This window comes from Daktulosphaira vitifoliae, unplaced genomic scaffold (genome assembly GCF_025091365.1).
Source record: "Daktulosphaira vitifoliae isolate Bord-2020 unplaced genomic scaffold, ASM2509136v1 Scaffold_3, whole genome shotgun sequence".
Classification (NCBI taxonomy): Eukaryota; Metazoa; Arthropoda; class Insecta; order Hemiptera; family Phylloxeridae; genus Daktulosphaira; species Daktulosphaira vitifoliae.
Window position 1 is genome coordinate 36,093,022 of NW_026099574.1, and position 24,421 is coordinate 36,117,442.

The 24,421-nt window shown below is 25.3% G+C and overlaps 2 protein-coding genes across 4 annotated transcripts in view; both read right to left on the reverse strand.

Moving 5' to 3' along the window:
* Window positions 1-103: 103 nt before the first annotated feature.
* Window positions 104-17,598, reverse strand: LOC126901079 (uncharacterized). 3 transcript variants are annotated; one of them, XM_050677294.1, is made up of 5 exons: window positions 17,211-17,342; window positions 5,580-5,629; window positions 3,308-3,488; window positions 2,554-2,793; window positions 104-243 (listed from the first exon to the last, which is right to left on the reverse strand). In XM_050677294.1, the coding sequence occupies exons 1-5, from the start codon at window positions 17,320-17,322 to the stop codon at window positions 215-217; spliced, it is 612 nt and encodes a 203-aa protein (XP_050533251.1). In that variant the 5' UTR covers window positions 17,323-17,342; the 3' UTR covers window positions 104-214. The 3 variants fall into 3 exon arrangements, with proteins under 3 accessions (XP_050533251.1, XP_050533250.1, XP_050533252.1); XM_050677293.1 differs by having other exon boundaries at window positions 120-243; window positions 2,525-2,793; window positions 17,211-17,598; XM_050677295.1 differs by lacking the exon at window positions 17,211-17,342 and adding an exon at window positions 6,918-7,094 and having other exon boundaries at window positions 124-243; window positions 2,525-2,793.
* Window positions 17,599-19,614: 2,016 nt separating this feature from the next.
* Window positions 19,615-24,421, reverse strand: part of LOC126902135 (5'-3' exoribonuclease 1-like) — a 10,242-nt gene continuing 5,435 nt past the window's right edge. Inside the window, exons 16-28 of the mRNA XM_050679160.1 lie at window positions 24,179-24,299; window positions 23,893-24,107; window positions 23,797-23,829; window positions 23,013-23,102; window positions 22,442-22,501; window positions 21,872-21,955; window positions 21,729-21,806; window positions 21,109-21,228; window positions 20,861-21,037; window positions 20,393-20,805; window positions 20,216-20,337; window positions 20,039-20,151; window positions 19,615-19,983 (exon numbers count right to left, since the gene is read on the reverse strand). Coding sequence (XP_050535117.1) covers window positions 19,855-19,983; window positions 20,039-20,151; window positions 20,216-20,337; window positions 20,393-20,805; window positions 20,861-21,037; window positions 21,109-21,228; window positions 21,729-21,806; window positions 21,872-21,955; window positions 22,442-22,501; window positions 23,013-23,102; window positions 23,797-23,829; window positions 23,893-24,107; window positions 24,179-24,299 — 1,755 coding nt within the window. The 3' untranslated portion in view covers window positions 19,615-19,854. The remainder of the gene's footprint in view (window positions 19,984-20,038; window positions 20,152-20,215; window positions 20,338-20,392; window positions 20,806-20,860; window positions 21,038-21,108; window positions 21,229-21,728; window positions 21,807-21,871; window positions 21,956-22,441; window positions 22,502-23,012; window positions 23,103-23,796; window positions 23,830-23,892; window positions 24,108-24,178; window positions 24,300-24,421) is intronic.

A 24,421-nucleotide genomic window follows, 5' to 3' on the forward strand; every position in this document is an offset into this window, starting at 1 on the left:
AAAAAAAAACACATCATAGTAAAACCAATACCTTCTCCGCTTCGCAACGAAGCTAAAAGGGTTAATAAATTTTCCGAGCCTTAGATTTAAAATTAATATTTTTATTTTATTAGTAAAATTTATATATTGTAAACAACGTATTCATGAATAAAAAAATTATATAAGCAAAAAATTACATATTAATCTTTAGAAATAAATTGTTAGGTTGGTTTGATTACTTTGAATTTAATGCCGCAACATAATCTAAAACACCAAAAAAAAAAAAATGATTAAATCATTCGTTGAAAATAATTTATAATTAAGAAATATCAAAAATGAAATTTATCGATTAGTTTAATTATTGTATATTATTTATATTTTATGGAGATATAAACTGTGTTTAGTGACACAAGACAAAAGAATTTTCACGGTTATACCATACAAAATGGGATTTGCCAGGTTTATTGAAGAAAATTTATTCTCCTGCTTTATAAATCTCCATTACAACTTTTGAGCAAATATTTCCAAAGTAATTAAAGGTTTATTCGCTATCAATCTATATAATTTTTATTATTCTAGATCCCCAATATACCAATTGGAAACTTATCTGTTTTATTTTTAATTCTATATGTCGTCATACTCATCGTAACTGATGATGCAAGTAGCAAGAGCAAACAATGATTACATATATATATAATCTTTCACATACAAATAGATTGCCTACAGGTTTTAACACTCAGTACAGCTGTATAGGGTCATTCCATGTGAAATCACCTTATGTGTGTGCTGGTATAGTTCAGAAATTTATATCATAGACTTCTTAAAGGTCATTGACAACAAAAATAATATTTTTTTTTTTTTATTGTTTTTTTAAACATGAAAAAACAGCCTATGTTCTAGACCCTATACCTTCACATCCAAATAAGCTAACACTGTGGAACTAGCACTGTTTTACTCATATTAATTAAATAGTACTTCAATTTCATTCTTAAGTTTATCAATTTTGAATTTTTTTGAACATCGAAATTTTGATTGAAATTTTTTTAATTTTGCAGTATTTTAATAGCAAAATTTGAAGGTCAAAAAACTTTTTAATTAAAAATTTATTTTTCTTTTCAGAAACTTTTAGCAATGTTCTTTTAAACAATATCATATTTGAATCGATTTATAATTTTTTTTGAATCGTTTTACGGTCGTGAACACGCATGGTTTGCTGAAAATAGCCAACTTTATCATCTCATTAAACAAAAGTGGCTGAACGAATTATTTTCATATTTACATAATACTTTCCTTTAGGCAATTAAAACGTCCGTTGAAAATTTTTTGACCTTGAATAAAATATATTATTTTGGTTGTCAATGACCTTTAAGAAGTCTATGATATAAATTTCTGAACTATACCAGCACACACATTAGGTGACTTCACATGGAATGACATTATAGTGAATGTTACCGATAATTTTGGGTCTAAGTCCTGGTGAAAAACACCATGGCACATCTACTTATTACATTCATCTAGTTTAAATAAATTTATTAATTTATTTATATCCATTTTCATAATAACGTCAAAATGCTTCAATTTTCTATAATTATTACGATTTTTGGTTAGAGATTGTTCACATTTACAAATTGCCGTCTTTTACTATTACATATCTACATATTTGTATATATATAAATACAGAGTAATTTTTTTATCATAACCCATTCAATTACTTGCAGAATAATAATAATTTAAACATTTTTTTTTTCATTATCTTTAGTTACACATTATTCTTGAATTTTTAACTATGTAATACTTTTTAAGTTCATCCCTTATGCCTTGGAAGGGGGTCAACTTTGTTTTTTTAAATGGTAACATATTTTTAATTCAATAAAATGTTTGAGTTTTTAATTTAATAGTAAATGGTATTTGAATTTTTAATATAACTTAATTCGTTTATTAGATATAATCATTTAAAGTTTCAAATTTTTGAATTAATATACAGGTATTATACACAAGGAATTACAAATATAGGTAACTAATTGGTTTTTTATAACATCGATATTAGCAGGTACACAGCATTGTTATTATCAATTGTAGTAAGGCACATTGTTATGAGTTTATAAATACACTAACTGACAATACAGAAAGTATATCTATTGATAATCATAATTGATAATAAACAATCCGTGACTGAGACAGCAATGTCATAAAAATCCAATTAGCTACCTGTATTTACAATCCCATGTGTATTATACATGTATATTAACTCAAAATTTTGAAACTTTAAATGTTTATATCTAATAAGCTAATAAAGTTATATTAAAAATTCAAATGCCATTTACTATTAAATTAAAAACTCAAACATTTTATTAAATTAAAAATATGTGTTACCATTTAAAAAAACAAAGTTGACCCCCCTCCAAGGCATAAGGGATGAACTTAAAAAGTATTACATAGTTAAAAATTCAAGAATAATGTGTAACTAAAGATAATAAAAAAAAAAAAATGTTTTAATCTGCAATTATTCTGCAAGTAATTGAGTGGGTTATGCTAAAAAAATCACCCTGTATATTATGAACTTAATTATCTTACGATCTTCTGTAAAAAGATGTTGACTACCAATCATGTGCAATCCTGCAGTTAGATTATTACTGTCCGCGGCTGTTACATGTCCCCCATTATAACATTGTTTCAAAAGTGCCATTACTTCGTAATTAGCTAGAGAATTTTTGTATCTTATGTCATGAGTTTTAAATAAAAGATTGGGTATATCTGTTGGCAGTAGATTATTATTACATATCTTTTCGAAAGCTTTTCCATCAAATCTACCTTCTAAAACATAAAAAGTAAAATATTACCAATATAGCTTAAAAAATATATTTGCTAACAAACATCATTTTATTGTATCAACATGGTATCTAACAAAGTTTATCCATTCTGAAATTTTAAGAAATATGATCAAAGCAATTTGAAAATTACAAAATCAAAACATAAATTATAAATTTGTTTCAAAAAACCAACAAGCTAAATACAAAATTCTAAATTATTGTTTCATTTAAGATGAAAAAATCACCATAGTATTCACACAATACATGAACACAAAACATGACTTATTATTGAAAAACTAATTACAAATGTATTACATAAAGTTTATGTGTTGGAAGTCTATCACATAACTTTATGTATCCTTTAACTAGCCAGTTCTCCCATAACAATGACAATGCAATGTAATATTGTTACCAATACATAAGTACTATGAATCCTACAAAATGACTATGCATACGGCATCAAGATTTTTGTAGAGAATTAATTAATTTAAAAATATATTTATAAATCTTGAACTTACTTTCATTAGCATATTTTTGAATTTCATTTTCATTTAAAACAAAATCATTTTTACCCAAATATTTTAATGTCCTACGAATGTCTTTCACATTTATTGTGTTTCTTGAAATATCGTGATTGCGATAAACTTTAAAACAATATTGGTAATAATTTTCCCATGTTTTATTTTGCTCTGTTTGAAGCTATAACAAAATTAACAAATATATTTCATGATAAAACATATTCAGTCAATTATTGGAATAAGGGCGTAACTTCAAATTATGTGCTTCTCATAAAAAAAATGTATTTTTAAATAATTTAATATTTCTTCATTATATATTACCATTTAATGTATTGAATTAATTGATAAAATAGTTTATTTTATTATAAACTTGGGCCAATTTGTTAGCTTCATTGCGTAGCTGAGTTAATACTAATTTTACTATGTCAGTTTTACTCTTCTTCCACTTAACCAATTTTATTCAACAATAAGTCAAGAGATCACAAATCGTCTCTAGTTGAATCTATCAGTGCCTTAATTTCAAACAATTTCTCCTCAATTCCCACGATAAAAGAAATTTCACAAAAATTACATGGTTATAAACAGTCAATATTGATATTTTTAGTTTTCATTATTATTCAATACAAAATGTCGTAAAAAGATTATAGAATAATCTAAGTACTGGGAAGGGTTGAACATTATGAACTTTTTTTCTGTGCAATTTTTTATAATTTTCCAAATGCCTATCTCCTACATAAAATTAAATTTAACACAAAGTAATTTGATGCAAACAAGAAAACTATCCTAAATTTTGATCTCTAGGAGTCATTGGATATTAAGCTAAATTTTTGATAAAAATGGCCGATTTTGAAGTTTTTAGTATAAAAAAAAAACATTAACACCACTCAAAGTTTAATGTTTTTTAAGTATTTTACGAGTAAAAAAGAATGATCATAGATGGCTTGAATCTATGAGTAATCGGCCTTTAAAAAAGATAACCGTGTAATATTTAATAGATATGATAAACCACTTTAACTGATGAAATAATGTATGTATCAATATAAAATTTTCAGAGATAATTTTTTTTTTTTTATTCGCTTTATCAGCCCATTAAGGGCAATAGCGGCCTACCCCAAAGAAGGAGATTTCTTAACCATTTATACTCCGAGACAGGTGGTTAGTCTGTCACCGGAGAAAGGGATGGTGACTCCAATTACCGAACTGATCTCTCGTTCGGCAAATGAAACCGACCGTGACCCAATTACGAACCCAAGCCAGGGCGCGTCAAATACTCCCACGTTACCGACTTGGCCCCACCGCCCACATTAAGACAAGTACCTTAATTTAAAATTATTTTTTTTGAAATCCTATCATTTACCAAATTACCAAGAGGAGGCACAATTATTATACCAAATTATTTTATTTTATATTTTTTATAATATTCTAAAAACCTGAATTCATTAAACATACATCAAATTAAAGATAATGCAATGTATTTAACAGAAAAAAAAACTATCTGAAATCTCAATTTCTAAGAGTTTAAAGTTTTAAAGCGAAAAATCTGTAATTTTCTGAAAGAATGTGCCAATTTTGTAATATTTTGTATAATCAACTCAATATATACATCATTCTAAATTATTTTGTCATGATATCAATACGTCAAGATTATATTATAGAAAATATTAAAATAAATTAGGAATGTACTACCAACACTGGCAACTGATAATTTGATACGTATCAAATAGTTTTACGGATGTGATTTTAATTATTGTCAGATATCAATGAATCTAAAAAGTGCCTTAACTCCTCACTTTACAGGAAAATTTACCGATTTTAAATATCTTAATTTTTTGTCAGATTTCTCTAACATTTGGAGAACGAGGGGAATTTTTCCAATATTTTATAGTAATTTCTTTAACTAGATATGATATGTGATCTTTTGAGGTATCTTTGAAAGAAATCGGTTCGGTAAAACCTAAGAAAAAGTTGTAACAGACAGAAAAAAGCATAAGCATATCATGATAAAAATACCTTATCAAAACTAAAAATATAAATTAATTATTGCAACTAGGAAGATATCATGATATTATTATTGATTAAAATAAAAAAAATCGCATGAATAAATGTTGTTCCAATTTTAACCAATGACTTGATAATAGCTTTCTAAGTGAAAACACTATGTACAATTATTTATTTAATTATACTTCAAGTTTTTTCACTAAATTAATTCCTTATAATTTTATTATGAATAAATAATTATTATAAAATATATCTATTGTTATTAATATTTTACTCGATCATGTTCCTTTCGTACTAAGTCCATTTTTTCTTTTGATAGTTTTGCTGATACACATGAATATAAATCAATCACATAGAACACGAAAAGTACAATAAAACATTTAGTAAGAGACATGGTTGATATACAAAGAGGTTAAGAATAATAATATCTAAGATGTACTCAACTTGAGGATTATAATTCATTTATATACTTTTTTATTTAAAAAATAAATGAAAATTGTTTTACATTAATCTTAAAATTAGCAAATATTTAGCATAAAACTATTTGTGTTAATCATTCAAACTTATAAACATATTTGTCATATTTAAACTGTTGAGATAAAAAAAATATTTTTTCAAATTTTTTGAATTTACCAAATTTAATTGCTTATGTGCTATACAAGGTAATTTTTTTAACGTTAGACACTCAATTTTTCTTAAAATATGAAATCATATGAAACATTTTTTTTTTTTGGTTTTTGTTAATTACGTATGTATCCGTTTATCTGTTATCGAGATAATTTTTAGAGTCTTCCATTATAACTTATAGGAGTGCCAATTTTATTTTTTCAAATGGCAATGTACTTAATTAACTAGTTTATTTATTAAATAATGGTGTAATTAAGATAATTATTGGTCGATAACAACTTTTTAATTAGTATTTCAGAAGTTATTCACAATATAATAATAATATATTGACAGGAGGTGAAATCTGGGTGTTGCTATTTTTACCACGAGTAATTCTCCGGCTGTATAAGAGTTCCTCTCGCCTAAGTGTATAAATGAGAATAACTACCAAAGTACTAGTCCTAAAGTTGTTATCGACCAGTCATTTTCTTAATTATATTATTTTCTATTTTATAAACTAGTTTAATATGTATGTTTCCATTAAAAAAAGATTGACACTCCAATAAGATATAAGAGATGGACCTAAAATTTATATATTAACAGAAATGGAAATACATATATAACTAAAACCAAAAAAAAATTTCAAAAGGTTTCATATTTAAAGATAAAATATGCTAGCGATAAAAATCACAAAGAATCAGAGGAGCTACTGCCCCCTCTATAATTTTAACCAGCCTACGACTATGTGAATCTTTTTACAAAATACCAAAAGTATACGGTTGGTTTAACAATTCGATGACAGATATAGTGATGTTAATAACATGTTATTTTAACAACACTCAAGAAACGCATAATCTATAGCGCTAGAATAATAAATTATTATTGAATTCGGTAATTTTTAGTTTGTCATAACTAACGCTATTATAATATACATAATTAGTATTGAGATATCTAAATAACTATATATATATATATTTATTTAAATTGATATAATATTATCTTTTACCTATGCAAGATGATTTTAATTATGGTTTTCTAAGATTGTTTTTTGTTGTTTAAATGAGAAATCAGAGATGTATTTATGGAGGGCTCGATGAGCAAGAACTTCCCTCTACACAAAATTAATACGACAGAAAAATTTTCCTTCAAAAAGATTTTTAGAAAAAAAATAGTCATCAAAAATAAAATTACGATAAACATATCTAAACACGTGTCTGTAATATTTTAATAATCCACGAATGTTCAACAGTAATTTATTTTATTATAATTCATGGACATTTAAAAATAATATATTACGATAAAATTATAAACCACAGCTGTGCACATTATATTCAAACGTGCATAATTTTTGTAAATAATCTTGTTATTTTTCGATAGAGCAATAAAAAAAATAGAATTTGTGGCAAATTACTGATTTTGTATTAATATCATTTCATATTATATGATTTATGTTGTATTTATACTCAAAATAGTCCTAAATATTAAGCTAATTAAATAAAATAAGGAAACGGATAATCTTTATTTTTTAAGTCTCTATAGGTAAAAGGTTTCACTTTTATAAAAACACTAAGCAACATTGACATTTATTACCTATTTAATTGTGGTATTATTATTTTACGAAACAAACAATTGTTAGATTACCATTACAAACCCAACCAAACTAGAGGAGAGAATTTGTAGACCCAAAAAAACTAAACATGCATATACTTCTGCAATTAAAAATCTCAAAATACGCAACCCAACCCTCCACCAATCACCGGTCCACCAGTCATGAAGATATTCCCGTCGATTTGTGTAAATAACTCAATGTGGCGTTTTGTATACAATTTAAAGGGGACATTTTTTAAAAATTATTTAAACTCGTCTGTTGCTCATGTAGGGGTATTATCATTCGCATTCAAAAACGGCGTAACATTCCTACACGTCCGATAGTTTTTTATTTGCATAAGTAACGACATCACTTTCACCCGTCTCGTTGACATGTTGTAATAATACCGTCCCCACCCTAGTTTCGCTATCAATGGTCTATATACAGACCGTTAATAGCGAAGTAGTTGGGGGAGAGAAGAATAATAAATTGAATATCGGTATTTTGATGTGCTCAAATGCGTTTTGCTTTGCGTTTGGCCATATACAGCTCTGAGCCAGTATAGTAAATCATACAATAAATATCACATGATGTTAAATACATCTTAAGCAAACCAAAGGGAAGTTTTACAAATAATGAATGATATAAACTTATTTTTACAGATTTTTAACCAATTGGTAGTAATTTTTCCCAACCGCCGTATAAACAAATGAAACAACTTGATTCATCAAATTGGGTACTTAATGGATAAAATGTATAGAAACAACTGTACAGCTGGGCCAACCGAAATTATAATTAATGCTTATATTAATAAAATAATTATATAGTTTGAAGAACTAAGTTTTATAATTGATATAATTATAAAAAAATAGTTGACTAAATCTATCAGGCCTAAATAAAATAATTTTATATTACATTTTATAAAATATAATAGTCATTATAAAACAAATATTGTAATAAACGCTTAAAAAATATTTAGATTTGATTGAAATAAAAAATAATCTTTATAATAAAAGTGTAATATTTCTTAATCGACAAAATATTCTGAGTATAAAGTTGCCTATTAAAAAATATTATATAAAATATTTTTCTTAATATTACAAAAAAAAATTCTCTAGTTTAAACTAAAATATTTTATAAATTAAACCAATTTATTAAAGGATAATAAATTACGAAAATGATTTAATTTTTTTTTTAAGTATTGTACACTTATTCCTATAAACAACACAGTCAGATGTTTGTGATAATCTATGTTTTTAAATTTCAATATGGAATCATTCAAAAACTATTTTTTAAACAACATCATACAAATAAATCAAACAAGCCACCAAAATAGTTAGCAAAATGTTTGTTTGTTTAAATTATTTGCTATTGAATATTTATTTTTTCCAAAATTAATCTAAAATATTGTTCATAGAATTTTTTTAGTTTTGTAACTTTTTGAAGAGATGTATTTTATTTTTTATCTAAAAAATATCATCTTCTTAAATAACAGATATACACACAAACTTTTTACTAACACAATAGCCTGATGGCAGATTATCAAATATAATTTTCTAACACAATAGGCATCATCTAGATATTTTTGGGGAACAGCTGCTTCGAATGTCTCTACAGTGGATATACTAATGACGATAATATACAATATTACATATGACGTCAAAACTAGTTAGAAACGATATACCCAAAATTATTAAGGTTTTTAAACGATAGAAAATTGTTAAGTATGTATGTAATCCGCTCAAATTTTGGTAATGTTTTGAGAAAAAATTAGTATTTCAGAAAATAATTTATTAAATTATTGAATACCTGTACAGTGTACACGTAATAGTGTACACTGTACAGCCTATTGAAATCAATAGAATTAAATCGAATGACATCTACGTATTTTATAATTTCGACGCGACGCTGAGAAGATATTAATTTTACTATATGTTTTTTATTTTATTATTTTTTTTTGTGTCTGTTACCACTTTTTCTCAGCTATCACCGAACCGATTTCTTTCAACGATACATCACAAGATCATAAATCGTATCTAATTAAAGACCCTCAAAAACTGTAAAATTTTTCTTCGTTCCTCGTAAATAAAATTAATTTTCGACATTTTTTCAATTTTTTTTTTACTTAAAACTACTATAACTTTTTCAAAAATGACTAAATCAATATAATTTACGTATTTTTTTATAGATACATGATGTCTTTACCTATTATTTGATATATTTTTTTAAATCTGACTATTCACCTACCCACACGATGGAATTCAAAATGATAACTTTTCACAAAAAATTAACTTTTTCAACTTAACTTTTAAAAGTTGAAAGTGTTTCGGAAATACTGACACTTTTATATATACCTTAAATTAAATCTAATATAATATACTTTATTATGAAAAAAGAAATTTCGGACTTTATTTTGTATTCACGATGAATATATTCATATATTACACTTATAAATCATAAAACTTGTAATCAAAATATAAATAAGGAGATAGGAGATCATGTAGCTTTTGGAATAATTATGATTATATAATAATTAATATGTAATTATGATAGTGATTTTAATCACTGTTTAATAAATTATTATCAGGTAATACTGATTTTTAGTCAAAACATCTTCAAAAACCATGTACAATACATATGTACATTTCAATTTTCAATATGAACCTCTAAACTTTATTCGTTTATTAGATATAAACATTCAAAGTTTCAAATTTTTGAGTTAATATACATGTATAATATACAAGGGATTACAAATACAGGTAGCTAATTAGTTTTTTATGACATCAATATTTGCAGGTACACAGCATTGTTATTATCAATGGTAGTAAGGCACATTGTTGTGAGTTCATAAATACACTAACTGACAATATAAAAAGTGTATCTATTGATAGTAATAATTGATTATAAACAATCCATGACTGTGACAGCGATGTCATAAAAAACCAATTAGCTACCAGTATTTGTAATCCCTTATGTATTATACATGTATACTAACTCAAAAATTTGAAACTTTAAATGTTTATATCTAATAAACGAATAAAGTTATATTAAAAATTCAAATGCCATTTACTAGTAAATTAAAAACTCAAACATTTTATTAAGTTCAAAATATGTGTTCCCATTTGAAAAAACAAAATTGACACCCTTACAAGGCATAAAGGATGAACTTAAAAAGTATTGTATAGTTAATAATTCAAGAATAATGTGAAACTATAGATAACCAAAAAAAAAATAAATGTTTAAATTATATTTATTCTGTAAGTATTTGAGTGTGTTATGATAAAAAAATTACTCTGTATATATTGACTGTGATATTGATCATTTTAGAATTTTTAAGTTAATTTTTCTTTTTAATTGATATTTAATACATGGTTTAGTTGTCATATATAAATTGATTGGATTAGTTTATCTTTTTGTTTTGGTATTATTTTAATTATTTTATAACTTATGACCCACTAGCACATCATGAAAACGTCGAGATTCTTCCGTACTTTTAAGATATATAGGGTTTAAATCGAATATCCACCTGAATACATTTGAACTAATAACTTAGTATTACTACAATGCTTTTTTAGATTGCCAAATGATTATATGATTATCAGACGTGGTTGGTAAACATTGTATTCAAGCGCGTTCCTTGAGGAAGTTCCTGTCACAGAACAATAATAAACTTATATAAAAATCGGTTTCATTGATTGTTAACATTTTCAAATAAAGCTTTTATTAGATCTCAAATTCTAAAAGATTTTAATTCTAGTATAATGCATTTTTTTTTTAATTAACAACTTAGTATTACTACAATGCTTTTTTAGACTTTGCCAGGCGATTAAATAATTATCAGCCGTGGTTGGTAAACATTGTATTCAGGTACGCTCCTCAAAGGGAAACTATGAGAGCGATCATCCACCTATTTAATGTTTTCAATAAATAAAATTATGTATGTACCTATAATAAGTACACATATATTAAAAAAAACTTATAATATATACTCATATTTGTTTCAAATGTTTTCACGTGCACATAAACAGATGTAGTTAGTGCTAAACCGAATTTTTTTAAATAAAATATATTACCATTTGTTGTTTAACTTAACTATAATTTATTTTTATACTGCTTTTTTATCAATATATTTCAAGGTTATAAATAAAATATTGATACAAGTTGGAATTGTCTTAATAACAATTGTTAAAAAGTGTTTCTCTCATTTATAACGGTTAGATTTTTTATATTGAATTATTACTCATGATATGAGATTAAAACAATTTATTTCTAATTTCACCCAGATGGGTAACATCAATTAATAGATAAAAATAAGGTTAGGCACATTATTATTCATACGTAGCTAGGATTATTTTTTTTGTCTTTGGAAAGTTGATCTTGATGATGCTCCTGAATAGACTATAACTTATAAATTAAATTTTGTTGAAGTTCCAAGCTGGAAATTAAATAAGCAAGGCTTGGGATTTATATCGTGAAGAGTGCTGCTATTTTTATAACTAGACATTTTGTGATTTTTGAATAGAATAACACTAATTAGTTCAAGTTTAAATATGAAGCAGCCTTTTTCCAAAAATATTGTCTCCAAGTTTTTATCTGCTGACTAATAGAAACATTGATGCCATAAGAATTACCCGATCTAACTTACTGCAACTTAAACCGAATTAATAGTTAAAAATCAAATATTGCTAGTTAAAACGTAGATTTTAATTTACGTTTTTGGTGTTATTTACCCTCGTTTCCAATTATTATGAATAAATAATTCCTACTAGACTATATTTTTTTAATTATACAAATTTCTTATCAGATATTATAATCAAATTAGTCAACTCAAAATTAAAATTGCTTACATTTGCTCATTTTTATTGTTTCATATTTAGAGTGATTTTTTTAACATGAACCATTCTACTACTAACAATATAAAAATATTTTTGATAGATTTTTATTGGCTACCTTTAGTTATATATTATTCTTGAATTATTAGCTATGTAATACTTAATAAGTTCATTTCATATTGTATACATATGGAAGTTATTAACTATTTAAAGTAATGCCTGTAGGTTAAGAGAGGGTGCTGCTATTTTTATAACTAGACATTTCTCGGCCGTACTTTCCCTGTCACCGAGATTTATATATGTCAATAATATCTGAAATACTGGTCCAAAAGTTGCTATCGACCATTTATTTTCTTGATTAGATCATTATCTAATAAATAAGGTGGTTAGTAATGTGTGTTGCCATATGAAAAAATAAAATTGACACTTTTATAAGATATAAAGAATGAACGTAAAAATGTTTTTATGTTTGATACATTAAGAAAAACATTGTACTAAAATAAACCATTTTTTGGTTTATTTTTGGTTCGTATTACGTGATCATCATGTATGTATAAATAAAAACAAAAATGTAAACTAATTAGTTTGTTTATTTAAAAATCGGAACTTTCAAATTGTATTTTAATGATTGTAAAGTTTTTTTGCATTTCTGTTGTTTTTAATAACAATTAGTTGATTATTGAATATATTATAAAATTTGAATTTTATTTTATGTCTTATAATAAAACATCTATACATTAATATTTTATGTTGCAAGATATATTATTTTAAATCATTTTTCCCTAAGAAATGGTTCTTTATGGCGGAAAACAAAATCGATTCTTCAGATTAAAAAATAATCTCCATCCCTCCGTCGCCTTTTCAATACATTAGCTATAACACATCAAGATAAAGCAGATACATTGGTCATGAAATTATCTAATGTGATTAAACCAAATTCTATTTATCCACCAGAAAATTCAAAATATTTGTTTCATAATAAGAGACTAAGCGAAAAATGTATTTCAAATTTATAAAATTTTATAAATTTTAACGCGAACAATATAAAAATACTTCATATTAAATTGAAAACTGATAAAATAGTAAAAAATTGTTTAATATGGCTCTTTTAAATTTCAGTAAATATATCTAGAATATTTTTTAGAAGACTTATAATTTATTATTGTGTTAATGTTTTCACATTATTATCATTCGCTTAAAATAGAATATAAAATATAATTTTTGTATAAAATGAACAAACTTAAAAATTAATCTCATACCTATTTAGAAACTTCAATTTTATTATCCTCTTTTCGTATATTATTTACACAAAATGTTTAAATTAATGTTACTATGTCTACTTGTAAAATTTTGTAAAACTCAAACAAATCCTTTAACAGATCCATTGCAAGAAATTAATATAAACGTAGCATGGCTTTATTTTAGAGATGTTATACTATACGAAAATGGCAATGCAATCACTTACAAAGATTTGCCTGATCATAAAGTACCTAGAATAATGAACGTAAGTCGATTTATAACATGTAAAAATGCTTATATTATTTATCGTTTGACTTATCTCATGTTCGCCTTAGCGCGTGCATGTAAAAATGAAACTAATGAAATGGTAAGTGATTGTACAAAAACATTTTATAGACAGTTAGAGAATAACGAAAAAGGTATTTTTCTTATACATGATAGAACATTATTTGTTAGTAAATTTGATAAATTTGAGAAGAGTTATTTTATGACGCCTATGGCCACATTTTCCTCAGAAGTATCACACATAACATTCAAACACTTTGAAGGAGAAGTTGTAACATTAAACGAAATGATAAAGCCATTTGAAGATTTAGTTCTAAAATTAGAATCCAATATACTATCGGAAGAAAACAAAGTTTGTAATAGGAACCAACAACCACCGATGCTTTATTATGAAGATTTAAAATCTGAATTCGAAAAGCTAACTACTGAAAAACGGTTTTATCATTTCATCGAAGATAAAATTAAAGAATATGTAATTGAATATTACGGTACATATCTTAGTAAACTTGGTGTATGATAGTTGACGGTCAATACACCAATTTAAAATCGCCGATTAAAATATATAATATTGAATGTTTTAATTTTTTATTTAGCTTTAAATATTTTTTTCGAATTACTTATTATTAAGAATTAAGAATTTATTAGAATTTTATTTAATTGCATTCATTTAATTTAAATGTACACCATTAAGCTACTAAGTAAATAAAATCTATTTTTATAAATGTACTCAATATTTTATGTAAATTATGTATTTAAAAACTATTATAATTTTACCGTTTGACACAGAGAATTTTTTCAACAAATTGCCACTGGTAACAAGATTATTATTTTTTAACAAAAATAGCTTACATAATAATATGCAATATTTCAATATTACAGAGAAATACTTACTGTCCTTTATTTTCAAAAAATATGTGTAAAACCTTTAATGATATGCAATTTTTATGTTTTTTTTTTAAATAATATAACAGATATTTACAATAATTATCTATACCTATTAGTAAGGGCAAGGAGAGACATTTCCCAGGAAAATATATCCTCGGGCAACAAAATCATTCAAATCAATGAATCAGACCGGCAGTTAGTATGACGACCATCGCCACATATGATGACTCTTGCTGCTCGTCTCGCATATCTCTTTCTAACTGCACTGAACTCTTATACCTATAGTGTGTGTATGACGTTCATTAGGGGGCAAGAGGAGACACGGTCCCTGGAAAATATGCGATCCTCCCTCTCTCTTATGACTCTGAACTCATACGCAGTATTGTTGTTCTCTTCGGAACACGTTGCTAGTGTTTTATTTAAAAGTAATAACTGTAACAATAAAATATGAATGACTGTGATTGTTAAAAACATAATTTGCCTCTTTCAAAGAAACTAAAATTACACAATCAAACAGTGGTACCGACTTCTATGTACACGTATATTGGTGCGTTACTATACAGTATAATTTACTAAATATACGACCCTCCATTTTTTCGTTAAATAGCGATTTTTTTTATAAAAATGTATAGATTAAAATTTAATGTATTTTTATAAACCATTGTAAATATCAAGTTTATTGCAATAAAAAAATTAATTCTAAGAATTAATTAGATAACTAATAAGAGGTGTTGACTTCTCGATAACTAGTATTGTATTATTACTTATTGAGTTGTTATAATTTTTAGTTACAGTTCAGTGGGATTCACAAAGTAGAAGAATTCTTATCTCGTCAATGTAGAATTAGAAGAACGTATTATTCAACAATTTTTTTTTTTAATTGAATTATTTAGTTTTTTTGTATAATTTATTGTTACAACGGTAGAATACTTAGAGATAGAAGTTATAACTTTATTTAAAGTACCTTTAAAGTTATATGATTTAAAATTCAAATTCAAAAAAAATAATTGAATAAAATTGTTTTGTTCTTATGATCCTACGCCGACCAATTGTGCGTTATCTCTATTAAAAATAGAGCAAACTTTCACAAATCTAAATCTTCAAATGCTAATATCTCACAAAAAGAGAAATATAAAACTAGTTTATAGATCAGCCAAAATTTTATTTAGACCGTTCTCCATTGAATAGTAAAAAGATAAAAATATTTTCCTTGCAATAAACTTTATGTTGTTTACAATGATTTCGAAATATATGTTAAATTTTAATCATTACATTTTGATAAAATATATGATTTTTTAGCGCAAAAATGGAGTTAGTACACTTATGTCGTAATATACTCGTCACTACCATAACATGGGATATTTATGCATTATATTCTTAGACGACATGATACTTTTTTAACAAATAATTTCAATAAACATTTAATAAACACACACACTGTTTAGTTATATTATAATACACACGATTCTATCATTAATTGATTCACTTTTAGAAATCGTTCCTTCCGAGAGGAAATCTATAAATTATTTTTGTCATCTTTGTTATTTTAGTTTTAATAACTAAATGCATTATATTAATCCTGGGGGGCCTATTTTTGAGCTTGGACTAATCATTGGCGAATGTTTTAGTACACTAAAACATTAGATTATGATTTTAGTGCACTAATGGAAATTCGTATTTTTGAATTTTATTTTTTATCAGTCTAAAAATCTTGCACTAATCGTACATCGTCTAATCTAATGTCATTTCAAACCAATAATTATTAGTGCGACATGTTAAATTATATTGGCTGTACTGTATTTTATATTAATTTTATAGTTAATACTTGATAATATTTATGATAACTACAAAATTTACCCATAAGAAATTTGTCACGAGTTTTTTGTCAGTATTTTTTATTTCAATTTGTGTAATGTTTTACAATGGAGGGGAAACAAAGTCAATAAGTGTGACTTATGAACAAAAACAATAATTAATTGAATTTGTTCATAAGCATCTAAAATTAAATTCTAAAAAATTTGGACCATCTTTTACCATGAAAGATGCCCAATTATTATGGCAAAATATTACCAAGATTTTAAATGAAACTGTTGGCCCAAAGAAGACACTAGCGAAAAATCGTAAAGCTGTTAGTACCTATCGTGACAAAAATTGTATTAAATTTTACTTATTGTTTAGTCAATATTGTACAATATTTTGCATACTTTGCGCTCTATACTTAGAGCAGACTTAATCGATGGGGGTTCTAAATATGGGCGTAGCTCATTAATTAAATTTAATGCAAGAACTTTTATCAGTCTAAATTTTTGTATAAATGNGTATGAGCGTAGCTCATTAATTAAATTTAATGCAAGAACCTTTGTCAGTCTAAATTTTTGTATAAATGCCCTTTCGGACAAAACTACAGAAAATAAAATTTTATTAATGTAAATAGATAATTTTATATATAGTAATTTGTTTTGTAACATACCAATGAACGGATCCTCCGCTAAACGAAATTTCATTGTTGAATGGCCATTATCTTCAACTATTTCTAAATTACTAATAACTTGCACATAATTTATATTAAGAAAGTGTTCCATTTTAATATTTAATATTAAATAAATTTGAAAACGTTATAAATATAAAAATTTCATATAAATATGAATAACAGTAACATTAGTATACTAAAATCATAATTAGTGTGGTAGATACCACTCTAAAAAGATCATCTAAAACTTTAGTACACTAATAAATATTTTTTAGCATACCAACATTCAAAAATACGGTTTTTTAGTTTCACACTAATAGTTGCACTAAAACGTCATGTTTTAGTATACTAAACAGATTAGTACACCAATATAAAATTCAAAAATAGATCCCCTGGTCTTATTGGAAAAAAACTATGTTAATGTTATATATAAATGTCAAAATTATTTATATCCTATTCATCTGTAATGATCTCTGTATTTTATGCTTATTTATCAGATAAACAGTTATACTGTAAGAATTAGACAATGATGATTTTCGGGGGTAAAAAATATTAAAAAAAGGGAGAACAAATCCTTATTTCGCGGTGTTCATTTCGTGCTCTATGTATACAACGATATGTGAATATTGTCGGAGTTCTTACATGCTTGATATGTGAACTAAAACTTGAATTTGTGTTACTTCATTTATCATTTTATTAATATTATCACTGAAGTTATTATAACAGATGAAGAAAAATTATCAGGTAAGCTTTTTAAATCCATAAGAATATTTATATTGTCATTTTATAACCCTCCAATCACACCCCGAATCAAAAGTAACTCTCACTTTAATTCACTCAATAATAAACTTTTTCAATCTTTTTATTTTTATTTTATTAATTTTTAAGTTACGATACTTAATAATTCACGCTGTATTTATAAGATAGTCGGTATTTAAAGAAATATGATTATGCTAATGAGTGTCCATAATTTAAAAAAAAGGTACATAATAAGTAGTAATAAAAAATTTAGAGGTGGTGGTGTCCCAGTAAAACTTTTTTGTCATGCAATATTAAAATAACATATAAAATTTAACATAAGCGACACTGTAATGAAGTGATTAAAGTCATGAATAAGTTAATTTTATTTTTATAATGAAGGTATTTTGTACGTGAGTGGGTATATATTTTGTGCCATGAAAATGTTTGATATATCTCATTCGAATAATTTGTTTCTGTTAACACGATCCAAACTTCAGTTGCCCAATATTAAAGTATCCCAACGGCATTTTGATATTCGGCTTAAAAGGGACACTAGATGGTACTCCAAATAAGGAGAACTCAATCCTCTTCCGCTCATCATCACTTTAACCACTGTATATGATATATAAATCTATGAGTTATCGTAAAAATTGGGATCCATTCATGACAACTATGCTGTTCAACGTCAAATCACAGTAATCAATATTATTATAAAAATTCACTTTTTTATATAGTCCCAGGAATAATAACTTGGCAAATATTTCTGTAATTATTCTATATTATTAACAAATTTACTATAATTACAATATTATTAATTATTGCGTATAACAGAGACGTATTTAAAGAGAATTGTCTCCCTTGAATCAGCGCTAATATTTTTTAAAGCCGATATCTAAGAAATATGACCTAAATATAATTTTGTAGTAAACACTAAAGTTAACCCATTAAAAAAAATGAATATGTATAAAAATTAAAATAGCTTAAAAATATTTATAAAGGATTGTTAGCTTGAATTCGAAACTGAGAAGGTATTAATTTTACCATGCATTATTTTTTTATGTCTATCCGATAAATACTCGACTCACACTGGATCGATTTTAACGATCGTCAAAAGAACTTGATTTAATATAGTTGAACCTATCAATGCGAAAATTGAAAAAAAACCTAAATTATTAAAATGTAGGAATTTATCTCAAAATTACGCTATAGTAATAAATGACATTTTAAAACTGCTATACATTTTTAAATACTGAACTTATTGAAATTTTAATACACCATAATAGAGACAAGGAGCTTTCCTTTGAAAACTTTTCAAAGAAATCCAATAAAATAACTTTTGAAAAATTTTTCTTTTAATTAAGTTTTTGAAAATTTTTGGAATGTCTGCATTCAATAGACTTATACCAAATTAAAGCTTATAAAATTGTATGTAATATTTAAAAAAACCTAACACAGTGATGTCGTATTATTTCGAAAAATTATTACAATTTTAAATCGGTATTTTATACTTAGTTTTTCCGTAGGATAATAACTGATTTTTTAACAGAAGACTATAAATAAGTTAAATGATTACAGAAATATTTAATGTTATTAAAAAATAAATATTGTTACAATGATATACATTTATTTAGTTAATATTATTTTATAATTATTATAATTTTGTTATTAATATATAATAATTACACCTATAGTACAATGTTATAAAATACAATAGAAACAACCATAAAGTTTGAATAAAAAATGAATCTCTATTATATTATATCACTTTTTAATTATTCTATACGCTTTTTTTGGCCTTTTCATTTTACGTCAAATTTGAACAGGTTTTTGATTACATTTTGTTATAAAATTTCAAAGTTCGTTTTTAAAATTTTATAAAAAAAATATTTTATATAGAACTTTTTTATTGTTGCTGTGGAGTGTTAAAATTTGCAGCAATTCTAATCTTTCGTTTACCAGAGGTGGCTGCTGAAGTAAAAGCACTAGAAGGACTTGGAATTATTACTCTATTATTTGGTGAACGCGAATCATTCTAAAATTATAAAATATTTTAGTATAAAGAAATTAAAATAGTTCATTCGTATTACCATTAACATTTCTTTTGGTACTGATCGTGTATAAGTTGGATGACTTATAGTTGTATGAGATTGATAAGTTTGCTGTAGAGGGTTCATGAGAATTTCATTATTAGCTGTTGGAACTATTAATCAATACATTTAATTTACTTTAATAACCAAAATACTGAAAATGATTAAAAAACTTACCATTTCTAGGAGTTGCTTGCCAGTGAATTGGAGGCTGTGGCAACTGAGCTGGATTTACAATATTAGGAAACACTGTAGGTACAGGTTTTGAGTACTGCATTTCTTGAGGATAGTTAAAATACCTAAAATCATACCAATTTTAAAAATCATATAATTTAATTTAATTAATGTGCATACTGTTGTGATGGTAACGAGTATCCACTAACTACATTTTGTTGAGTAAAAGTAGGTTGTGATACAAAAGGTAGATGATATGACTGTCTTGGTACTTGATAATTTGGTGCATATTGAGCTAAAAACTGTTGAGGCTGGAATTGTTGATATGCGATTTGAGGTCCCTTAAAATATTGAACTGATTGTTGAGGAATAGGTTGTTGGTAAGACTGATGTGGATATGATGATATCCAGTTCATGTATGCATTAGGTGGTGCTTGCTGTTGTGGAATTTGTTTTGCTATTTCTTGTTGGGTAACCAGTCTAGGATTTATTTTCTGAGAAAAATTATTAGATATCACTTGTTCAGCTTTATTTTGGTTAGATTCAATCTTTTTTATAATAATCAAGGCACGAGCAGCTACATCTTCAGTGGCCTAAAAAAAATTATTTTTTTGAGTAATTAGAAATTGAGTTAAACTTTTAATATACCTCTGTATGGGTTGGTTTTACTTCTCCTGGTAAAGTTATGCCATTTGGTAATAATACAGATGCACTATACAATTTCATATTCTTATCTACTTTATTTGTAAAACTATACCTGGGTGTTCCATAACCTTTAGAAATATAAAAGCTCTCTAGAGCAGCAGTCATAGATGTTGATGGTTCCTTTAAATTAATATTTAATGCTATTTATAATTTTTTCAAACTTTAATTTTTAAATGAAAATTATAACTAACTGCTGGGAAGTAAGGTATACTGTTATCATTATTCCTGCTAAAATTATTCTCAGTCATTTGCTCTTTACTATTATAACTTGAACCACTTGGTGCACTGGAGAAACTCTTGATTGACTCCAACTAAAAATTAATAAAAAATTTAATAACTATATGTATCATAAATTTCAACTTAAAAAAAAAATACAATTGAGACCAAGTACAATGAGAGCCAAACATAGAGAAAACTTTTATAGATTGAAGTTAAACAATAATTAAAATTACTATCATAAACAGGTAAACATCATGATATTTGGATTTTAAGAACAAGATGTTTTTTTAGAAAATGTTTAGGGTTTTTTTTATTTTTGAGGATAATTTCTTTACTAGATGTGATTTAGGTTATTCTGTCTCATAGTTGAGCAAATTAAGTGCAGTAAGAGCCAAGAACAAAAAGTGACAGGCACAAAAAAACACATATACATAAAATCAACAGCTTTAGTTAACACATAAGCTTAGCTTGTTTATCGGCTAAATGAATTCTGAGTATTTGCAATGTGTAAGTAGATTAGTTAATGTAAAATAATAATTTTTAATTTAATAAAATATTTGTCATAATTACACGAAAATGTTTTTTAACTTACTTTTGAATTGGTTTTTATAATAGAGTTATCTTCCGATTGAATTTTTAACATTTTTTTAAGAGCCAATGTTGTGAACTCCTAAAATAAATTAAATGATAGTCAAAAAATTGTATAAAATACTAAGAAATATTTTGAACACTCACGCATGCATCAGCATTCAATAAAGAAGAATTATTAGATTTATTATTGTTATAATTTTGACTGCTCTGGGTTTTCTTTAATTCTTCCTAATCATTATATAGTTTTAAAATAATTGTAAAAAACAGTAGAAAAAACTATAGCATTAATACTATTAAATCAATTTGAAAACATAATATTTTCTACTAAACAGAAATCATATATAATATTATGTTTCCTCAGTGTTATATTTTAAAATAATGTAAGTATTTATAGATTATACAATGTTTGTACATGACACTTATTGATGTGGTTAGTTATATCTTCAACTATACACTATAGCACATATATGCCTCAATGGGTATGTATCGGTTACTTTTTACAAGTTCATGGTGGCCTAGTGATAAGGCATTGGGTTGCTATGACTTGGGTTGCAATCCCACACTGTGATTTTATTTATCTCAGGTTTTCCGATACATTCCCAAAACCATCTACTAGTTCTTGGCAGGCGTGTTATAATAATACAAATTTTATTTTAACTGTTTAATTGAAAGATAAAATTTTTAGTAAATTATAAATGATTATAATTAACTTACAACAGGTTGTCCTTGTTTTTGGGAAATATTACTGTTCATTACTGAATTTGACTCGTTCTGCTGAATAAATAAATATATACTATAGTTTAAACTACTTTAACACTAAAATCATTTATATTAAAATAAAAACTACTAATTATGATAATAACTTATATACGCCTTTTATACATGAAAAATTGTAATCAATACTATAGTATATGACACAAAATTAAACAAACTAAAATCAGTGAGGGACATATATTAAATAATAAGTAAAATGTTTTATGTGTTTTAAATAATTTTAATAAGACAAAAAATATAACCTGCGTAGAAGGTTGTCAAATATTTAAAAAAATTAACTCAAAATCAACTATTTAGTACTTACTAAGTAGTTATTGATTTCAAGAATTCAAATAACTAACAAATTTCATAAAGAAAATTTAACACATTTAAAAATAAGCAAACTAATAACATAATAAAACATAATAAGTATCTTAATTTACTTAATATTTAAACATTAAGTAAATTTAAACTACAAATTAAAACTGTAATATATTCTTGTTACTTTAAATCATTACCTATCAACACTTACTAATTGTTGTCGTCGCCAAGATTCCTTTGAAGCTAATGTAAATTTAGATTCAGTATTCTTTGATATTTTATCTGAGTTCTTAGAATTTGACTATAATCAGAAAAAATGTTCACATTATTATAAATATTTTTATATTAATTTGTATATAGAGTTATATAATAGTTATAAATAAACATTTATAAGTTATAACAAAAAAAAAAGTGTATCATTTTTAAACAAATAACAGGACCTATTTTTTGACAATTTTGAAAAACACTTTTTTTTTATTAAGTAATGTATTTTACAATATCCCACTATACACTGTTAATGTTGTATCACACTTGTCATAAAACACAAAAATAGGCACTAACAAATATTGAAAGATAGTTTTATTGTCAGCAATACGTAATAAATATTTAATAAGAAATATTTCTGATTAAAATCAGAATGCTTTTTTCTCATAAATTAAACTTTCTTTATTTACACATCTACCAAAATCTCTATCTTTGATATGGGTCACCATATACAATTAAACAGTGTAGAAAATGTATATTTATTCAAATTATATGCTAACCTTAGTTTTTAATCAAAATTATAATGCTTATTTAAAAAAAATCACGAATCATTTAAATGAAAATTCTTAAAATCTTAATAGCAGATTTTGTGAATCAGTATATACAATATTAACTAGGTTTCAGGTAGTGTACCTAACTACACCATATATGTACTTATGTACTAGACTCATTAACTACATATTGTTATAACATATAAGCGTACTGAATTGGAAAATAAAACTTTCACAAACCTGTAAATGTTCCCAAATGCTCATTTGAGTGTTCTGTAAGCATTAGATAAATTGATTTAAATATTCATAGTAATGGCAAAGGATAATATGCTTTACCTGTTTTTCAGTATTTGATCTTTGACTAATTGGTACTTTAACAACTAATGGTTTATAAAGCCCAGTACGTATAGCATGTGATAAGTTAATAAATGACATTCTACAAAGTTTATAACCTCTATTAGGACTACCTCCTAAAGAAACCCCATTAGCAAATTCTTTATCAAATATTACAGAGTATACAGTTTCAGTATCAACGTTTGATTTATTAATACCTATTGATTTATCAATAATACATATTATTAATTTAATGTTTTAGAAATTTTACCAAACAATTAACACTTACTGATAACTGTGCCTTTATAACCAAGTGGGACTTGATAAGATGATCGTATACATACTACACGATCTAACACACGTGTATCAGCATCTTCATCTGCTTTTAATTTATCCAATTTAGTTACTGGCTACNTGCTTTTAATTTATCCAATTTAGTTACTGGCTACAGATATAAAATAAATGATTTATAAATACAAATAATTACACAAAAAAAATATAGAAATAAAGGATAAACATAAATTTTAATAAC